The following is a 9,151-nucleotide window of genomic DNA, read 5'->3' as shown; positions in this document are numbered from 1 at the left end:
AGTGGAGGGGCCCTTGTTGTGAACATATTGAAATCCCCTTTTTGGAATACGAGATGCCAAAATATATTCTTTATTGCTTGGAGTAAATACATGATGCTTTGTTGTTGCGAGCTCGGCCTGCACGGGCGCGGCTTCTTGGAACGTTCGGTATGGTGTATCATTTCCTATTGGGGCTCCGTTCGTCATTTCCTGGAGTGGGCTGGTTGTAAAGATAGTCCTATGGGCTCACTTAATCCTTCTTGGAAAGTGCGTGGGTGTTTCCTTGTTAAAAACCCCTACCGGTAAAAACCCTTTATGGGATAAAAAACCGATCAAAGGAAAAGAGTGCAATGGACACTTTGAAGCCTCAGGATCTTCGAGCCGGAGTGTCGTCCTGGTTACTTTGGTCATGGACCTGCACAAGCGTTATCGTGAAGTAGAAGATGGAAAGAGGGATGGGAAATTATACCTTGGTGGAAATAGCGCTTCTTGAGTTCTGGCGCTTTATTCGGCGGTTGCTAAGTAGTCCTTTATTTGAATGCGTCTGGGGCGACTATCCAAAAATCGTATGGACGACGTGTTGGGGCTCATATGCTTTGTTCCTTTTGGCTATTTCTCCTTCTCGCGATTGATTTTTTGCCCGGTTGCTGAGAAATTCCCGAAGGTGCCCATTATCGAGCAATCGGTCCACTTCCTCTCAGAGCTGCCTCCAATCTTCGGTTCGGTGCCCGTGCGAGTTGTGAAACTCGCAAATCAAATTGTAGTTCTTTTGGGAAGGATCCAAATGTACCATTTTGGGCCATCTGGTGTCTCTAATTTTGCTAATGGAGAACACGATGTCTGATACATGGATGTTGAAGCTATACTCCGATAGGCGGGGTACCCCTATTGACCCTGTGTACCCGTTGAAGCCACCCCTGTTGAGGGGTCCCCGAGGGTTTTGTCCTTGGTTTACCAATCAGCTGTTACGGGGCAGGTTGCGCTTTGGAGCATTTCTCCTATCATCGGGGTATGGCTGCTACCTTTATTTATTCGATCTTGACTCCTTCACCAAGAGCCTGCTCGGGTATACTGAGCCTGAAGGGGCTCCCAGCTGGTCATCCTCGACCTTGATCTTTGACTAGTATCGGTTGTGGACGTCCGACCAGGTTACGATGGGATACTTGATCAGATTCTCTTTCAGCCACCTTGATGTCACCGAGCTTCGTCCATTCAAGCCTTGAGTGAAGGCCTGCACTGCCCAGTCGTCGGAGACCTGGGGGAGCTCCATTCGTTCTGTCTGAAAATAAGACATGAATTCTCGCAGCATTTCATTCTCCCTTTGCTTAATCTTGAATACGTCGGACTACCTTGTTGCTACCTTGATGGCGCCAGCGTGCGCCCTTAAGAAGGAGTCCGCCAACATGGAAAATGATTCTATAGATTTAGGAGCCAGGTTGTGGTACCACATCATGGCCCCTTTCGAGAGCGTTTCTCCAAATTTCTTTAGCGAGACTGACACGATCTCATTGTTCTTTATGTCGTTGCCCTTCATCGCGCATGTGTAGGTAGTGACGTGTTCGTTGGGATCCGAGGTGCTGTTGTATTTTGGGAGTTTTGGCATTCTGAACTTCATTGTGATGGGTTTCGGAGCCGCTTCCTGTAGGAACGGTCATTGCACAAACTTTCTCAAATCTACACCTTTCAGGACCAGGGGTGCTCCTAGGTTTGATCGACCCTAGAGTTGTAGGTCTCGTCTTTTTTATCGTTGGCCTCTATAATTTTTTCACCCAATTCGATCCTTCTGGTGAGGTCCTCAAGTATATTTACTATGGCAGGGTCGACTATGGACCCGCTATTGCTCGATCTTTCGAGTACTTCCTCGGTGGGGGAAGCTATTTCCGGCACTACTGTGTTGGGAGTCTTCGGATGACTTTGCAACTGAGCAATTGCCAACTGTTGTCCCTGCAACATTTCAAAAATAACATGAAGACTAACTTCCTGTTCTTCCCGGGTTGGGATTTTTTGGGCTTCCTGTCGGTCGCTGTGCCGTATGCTCCTATCGGTGTGGGAAGTTTCATCGACTTGTTGTGCGTCCTGTGAATCCGTGTCTGCTAGAATGGGTCCGGGCGCATTATCGGAATTCTATTGCGGTGCTCCAGCGGCAGGGACAACCACACCGTTTTCCCTGCGGTTTTTGAGGTTGTCGTTCTCGATTCTGTTTACTGAGCCAGACATTTTAACCTCAAATCAAGAGATCTTAGACAAGAAAAAGTGTGAAAGTTAACTTGCGTTTGTGCAATGAAACCAGTAAGAAAATAATCATTATTATTTTTAGCCCCACGGTGGGCACCAAACTATTTATCGTGAAAATTGTAACAATAATTAAATTTGTAATTGAGATTCTAAAAATACGTAATATATTTTTATGCTAGTTGTTAGAGGAGGTGATGCTAGGAATATGAAGATTAATGACGAAATGCAAGCTAAAACGAAGCAGTAATCAAACCGAGAGGCCTACTTCCCGGGTATAGGACTGGTCGATGGGGGACCTCGAGGTCGATATCCGGTCGAGCTCGAGCTATCGGGGATAGTCGGGAATGGGATAACAGTTAGGTTATGATCAAACAAAGCTCTATATGGCCAATGCCTAAAGATAAATAAAGAACAAGTAAGAAAATGATAAATTCTAAAGTGGCCTCGAGCCAGTGAGAGCAAGCGAGTTACAGAGAAGAGAGAGAGATATTGTTGATCTTGTGGATAAATAGTTGGAGCAACATCAGCCCTTTACAAAGTGGCATGGATTCCCGTTATATAGGAGAGGGGATACAATATAGTACAGAGTGCATTAAATGCAAAGATACGGGAATGGGATGGCTAGGCACGGTGCTAGTGTTTGGCGATTCTAGCTGCTCGCCTCGGGGATCCCCCGTCCTTGGAACCTTCGTTGGGTCACAGACAAATTCCCCATCCTCGGAATCTTTGCTGGGCCGCGGACAAATTCCCTATCATCGGAATCTTTGCTGGGCCGCAGACGAACCTCAAAGGAAGGAGCTCGATCGTAATCCTGCATCCTCGAGGTGCTGATATGACACCCCGGATGCACCTTAGCGACGAGAAATGGACCCTTGTACCTTAGCGGCGAGAAATAGACCCCTCTGATTTCACCGCATACAGGAATACTTCATGTTCATGCTCATCATGGGGAGACAAAGCTTATTACATTAACACATATATGACAAATCAATAAGTATATTTCAATGGCGCATGGACCCAATTTCTTTTCTTAAGGTGCATCATCATTTGGCATAGAACATCTCTTTCCCCCCTCATTATGTACACTCTTGTAATCCTAAGTTCATTAGCTAAGTTTATGATTCTTAGGTACTTAACATCCAAGTCATTTGCATTTATTATTTTAGAAACATACATACTATGATTGAAACAATTGGGATATACAATGCCTCGTAATTCTCATTTTGGCAAGCGGTCACATTTTACCTTCATACTATCACTTCATTTTTCTTGTCATGGCTGACCATAGAACATAAAGAGCATTTAAAACATATAGGGACACCATAGCCTCTACTCATGAGGACGTAAGAGCTTATAACACATTGGAACCATATATAAGGAAATTATACTCATTTCATTAGAAACATAAATTGGAAGCATAGACATTCGTTAAATCAACCTCATTTGAAGTGTCTTTGTAGGAGTGGATAAGGATAGAAATTGAAACAAGGTTTGACCATATCGGCATATGATAAATCATTCGTTCAAGACAATCTAACATAACAAGAATTGGTACTTCGAACATTCATACTTGGTGTTCACAGTGAGATCATGTAATCCGATTCTACAGAGGGAGTTTAGTAAACATACCTTTCTTAAGCTTTCCGTAAGTTACTACAATGTCCCAACACTTCTAGCAATATCAATCTATAGGAAGATAGCGAATATCAGATAATATTTAGAAGGATACTCATGACTTATGTCTCTTGGGAGTTTTGTCAAACAACCATCATGCATAATCGACAACAAATCTCTACAATGGTAATCCCTTTCTCTCTCAACCAATTTCAACAAGAAACTACCCGATATAGTTCAACAACCCCACATAATACTATCTATTGTCTCATGCATGGCCTATCTCCAACCCCACAACATACTTAAACTCATTACATTTTGCAAGAAAACTTTGGAGAAGGACATACCCAGGTAGATGATGGTCTAGTGAGTGATTCCCTTAAATCATCAAGTTTGTGACAAGTTTAATGATTATAAAGGCTAGGTCTTCTCCTCCTCTCTCTAAGATACTCTCACTTCTCTCTTAACATCAGTTATTTGCTTTAAAACGAGCCCCAAAGTCTATTAATAAAAATATGGTCGGGTGAAACTTTTCATAAACTTAAGCTGATGATGTCGGGTCTGCGATTGCATACTGGACCGCAAAATGAGTATGTGGCCAGCAAAGGGGACCGCAGAAAGGGCCCCAATAATTAGGCATGCCTGGATAGCTCTACGGCCATTATGCGGCCCATAGAATGGTTATGCAGTCGCATAATGCATCGTGAAATCTCTCTCAGGAAATCTTCATGCTAGTTTTTTGATGGATTGTGCAGCCCACAAAATGGTTATGCGTCCTCATAATGGTCCTCAAAAATTGATTTAAGTTCTGCATCACTCTATGGCCGTTTGCGGCCCACACAGTGGTTATGCAGTTGCATAGTGGACCACAGAAACGCCATGGTATGCAAAATCATTTCTTCAACTCCCCGACGCACTATACAACCCAAAAATTCATACCGTAGAGAGCTTCTACAATCCTCAAACATATTAGCCTACCTCGGCAACATGAAACCCCAAATTCTAGGTGAAATTTTACGGGGCCTTAGAAAAAGACTGGCCAAACACAATTTTCTTGCAAAAAGCATCACTCAAATAAATTGATCAAACACAAACTGCTACTTTTTCAAAAGCATTATTTCAGAAAAGCACTTTTGAACAAAACTATTTTTCAAGAAAAGTAGTTTTTAACAACTTGGCAAACAAGCTCTAGGGTTGATTTAAGAGTCCAACGCGGGTCAGTAATGTTATGAAATAAAAGCAATATGGCAAGAACTATACACTTAAGAAGGACTAATAATAGAAGAGAATGATAACATTAGAAGAAAGGATATATTTCTTCGTATCAGAGTCTTCGGAATAGGTTAATCAATGAACCTATTTATAGAAACAATTCGTTGTTACAAAACCAATCCAAAACCTATTATGAATACAGAACCAATCCGAAACCTATTATGAATACATAACCAATCCAAAACCTTTTATGAATACATAACCAATCCAAAACCTTTTATGGAAGACATCCATCATTTCAAGTAGATGAATCCACTTGCAGGATATATAATACTCCTCTTGGATGTCCATTAATAGCTAATGTGCCTCCTTAAAATCTTACTAAGAAAAAACCTTATGGGAAAAATCTCAGTGAAGGAAAAAGAGTACACATATCTTGTAGTACACAGTGTTTGCTACCCCGCTAAAAAACATACCAGGAAAACCTAGTAGGTTAAAACCTTAGCTAAGGGAAAAAGAGTGTATATCTTACTCCCCGTGAAGAAAACATCACTTTTCTTTTCGAAAATGGCGTATACCAATCCGTATACTAGCTTGTCAAATGTTATGTTGGTAATGATTCATTAACAAAATCCACCAAATTATCAATCAAATAAATTTGTTGAGCATCTATATCACCAATCTGTCAAAGATCATTGTCACGACCCCAGTTTTCCCTCCGTGAACTGTCGTGACGGCACCTAATCTCTACGACTAGGTAAGCCTAAGAAATGCGGAAAATATAAAATTTGTCGAAGAAATAATTATAACCAAGATAACCGAATGAAACAGTATTTAAGATGTCGCTCGACGTATACAATACAACTTTCAAAGCTAACAACATTTCCCAAAACCTGGAATCTCATGAAACCACAAACCTCTAAATGTCTTCAAGTTTCTAACTACAGAATGTCTAATAAAAATAAGTACAGAAGGGCTAATACGTAAAGAGAGAATAGAAAGAGACTCCTCGGTCTGCGGACACTGCAGATATACCTCGAAGTCTCTGGGAAAGTCGCCTCGCCTCAAGGGTGATAGGACTGATTCGAAGTACCTGGATCTGCACATGAAAAACATGCGCAGAAAGGGCATGAGTACACCACAGTGGTACTCAGTAAGTGCCAAGCCTAACCTCGGTCGGGTAGTGACAAGGAAGGTCAGTGCCCTACTGAGGTTAAATGAAATATAAGGTATAACAGTGTAAAAATAAGATAGTATAATAAGTGCAACAGTAAGGTGTAGCACAGAATAGAAAGAACAACAACAATTACTACAGAGGCAAAGTAAACACAGAAAGAAATATAGCTCAACACAGAAATAACAACCGAGGATCTCCTAGGATACCGTCCTGTAGTCCCAAATATAGATATCCAGTGGATTTCCCGGGATACCATCCCGTAGTCCAACTCATAATGCAAGGGGATCTACCGGAATACCGATCAGTAGTACCAAATATAAATTCTCAGTACAGGGGGAATCTACCGGGTGCAGTCCCGTAATTCCAATATAAATGTGTAGGGATATCTCCCGGAATACCGTTCCATAGTCCCAAAGTAAACATACAGGGGGATGTCCAAGGATACCATCACGTAGTCCCAAAGAAAACACATAGCAATAACACGAAGAATACACAATTCAATTTAAATTTTATACCTAGGTAAAACAGGTATTTCTAGCCTAGCATGCTGCACATAATCCAAATAAGGCAGTTTGAGCAAGTAAAGCAATTAAGGCAATTAGACATGCTTCCCTAAGCTAGCACCAAGCTTAAATCACAAGTAGTATAAATAGGAGAAGAAACACAATTACAATTACTTAAAGAAAACTAAGTTTTTCAACAATTAGCACAAGTACACACTCGTCACCTCACGTATAAGGCATTTCAAATATAATTAATACCAAATCAAAGGGGGAGTTCCCCCATACATGGTTGGGCAAGCCACTTACCTCGAACCAGCTCAAAGTCAACCCGAAACCATGTTCTTGCCACGAGTACTCGACTCCAAATGGCCCAAACCTATTCAATTCAATTGCATAATGTAAATAACACTTCAAGTAACCGATTCTACAAATAAATTCTAGGCTAATACGCGAAATTAGGTAAAATGACCTAAATGCCCTCCGGGGGTAAAATTTACATTTTCATAATCCTCATACTCTCACGAGTTCAGTCATACTAAAAGTACCAAAATCAGACCTCAAATAGTCCCTCAAATCATCACTTAAATCTCTCTAATTAACCAAGAACTAACCCCCAATTTACCACTGATTTTCCTTAAATTTTCATGCTTACATTGATAAAAATCACCTCAATAACGAGTTTAAGGGCCAAAGACCTTACCCCAATGAATTCCTCTGAAAATCTCCCTTGAAAATGCTTCCCAAAGCTTCTTCCCGTTTGAAAAGAGGTGAAAAATAACTCAAATTTGCGAAGGCAACTATTTATATGTTCTGCCCAGCGAATCCGCTTCTGCGATCATGGGACCGCACCTGTGGTCCTGCTTTTGCGGAACAAAAGTCGCATTTGCGATAATTACTAAACTCAAATTTCGCACCTGCGGTTACCCATATGCAGATGCGGTACCGCTTCTACGGTGAAGCTCCCGCTTTTTGGTTCCTGCTTGCTCTCCCCCTCTCTGCTACTGCGATTCTAGCTCCGCTTCAGCGGCTCCGCACCTATAGGACCCAACCGCAGGTGCGGTTATGACAAAAATCAGCAGCTTCACCTGCAACTCCAAAATTCCAAATGCTTTCGCCAACCATTTGAAATAATCCCGAGGCCCCCAGGACCTCAACCAAAAGCACAAACAAGTCTAATACCACTGTCCAAACTTATACAAATCCTTAAAAAAAACTAAAACAACATCGAAACACTGAATCAACCATGGATTCAAGCCTAAGAACTCCAAAACTCTCAATTTACGCTTTCGATCAAAAAAAGTCTATCAAACCTCGTCCGAATGACTTGAAATTTTGCACACATGTCAGATTCAACACTACTGAGCTACTCCAACTTCCGGAATCCCATTCCGACCCTTAGATTAAAATCACACTATCGAACCGGAAACTTAAAAAATTCAACTTTCGGCATTTTAAGCATAAATTAGCTACGACCCTCCAAAACACAATCCAATCATGTCCCTAAGCCCGAAATTACTCAACGGAGCTAACGGAACCAATAAAATTCCATTCTGAGGATGTCTTCACACCACTCCGACTGCAGTCTAATTTCTAGAACTTTAACTCTCATTTAGGGACTAAGTGTCCCAAAACACTCCGAAACTCGAAACCAAACATCCCGGCGAATCAAAATAGCAGAAACAAACACGGGGAAATTGGTTAATAGAGGATCGGGGCGTAATTTCTTAAAACGACCGGCTAGGTTGTTACATCTTCCCACACTTAAACATTCGTTCGTTCTCGAACGATCATAAAGACATACCTGAAGTAGTGAAATGATGAGGGTAATAGCTGCACATATCCTGCTCGGTCTCCCAGGTCGCCTTCTCGGCCGGCTGACCCCGCCACTGAACCTTCACTGATGCAATGTTCTTTGATCTCATCTTTGGACCATGTCTATCTAATATTGCCACTGGCTCCTCAACATAATATAGATCCTTGTCCAACCGAACTGAACTAAAATCCAACATGTGCAACGAATTACCGTGATACCTCCGGAGCATCAAAACATGAAATACCGGATGAACCCCTGCCAAGCTGGGAGGTAAGGCGAGCTCATAAGAAATATCCCCAACACGCCTCAATATCTCAAAAGGGCCAATTAACCTCGGACTCAACTTCCCTTTCTTCCCAAATCTCATAATGCCCTTTATAAGCAAAACCCAAAGCAGAACCCGCTCTCTAACCATATAGGAAACATCACGAACCTTCCGGTCCGTATAACTCTTCTGTCTGGATTGGGCTGTGCAGAGTTATCCTGAATCACCTTAACCTTCTCCAAAGCATCTAGAACCAAGTCTATGCCCAATAATCTAGCCTCACCCGACTCAAACCAACCTACCGGGAGTATACACTGCATACCATATAAAGCCTCATACAGTGCCATCTGAAT

General features: G+C 42.0%; 1 protein-coding gene across 1 annotated transcript; it reads right to left on the bottom strand.

Moving 5' to 3' along the window:
• Positions 1–1,813: 1,813 nt before the first annotated feature.
• LOC138885877 (uncharacterized) lies at positions 1,814–8,900 on the bottom strand. The gene is made up of 2 exons (XM_070166869.1): positions 8,522–8,900; positions 1,814–1,923 (listed from the first exon to the last, which is right to left on the bottom strand). The coding sequence occupies exons 1-2, from the start codon at positions 8,898–8,900 to the stop codon at positions 1,814–1,816; spliced, it is 489 nt and encodes a 162-aa protein (XP_070022970.1).
• Positions 8,901–9,151: the final 251 nt, after the last annotated feature.

This window comes from Nicotiana sylvestris, chromosome 2 (genome assembly GCF_000393655.2).
Source record: "Nicotiana sylvestris chromosome 2, ASM39365v2, whole genome shotgun sequence".
NCBI lineage: Eukaryota > Viridiplantae > Streptophyta > Magnoliopsida > Solanales > Solanaceae > Nicotiana > Nicotiana sylvestris.
The sequence above is the reverse complement of the archived record's forward strand: the minus strand, read 5'-3'. Positions and strand labels throughout refer to the sequence as shown.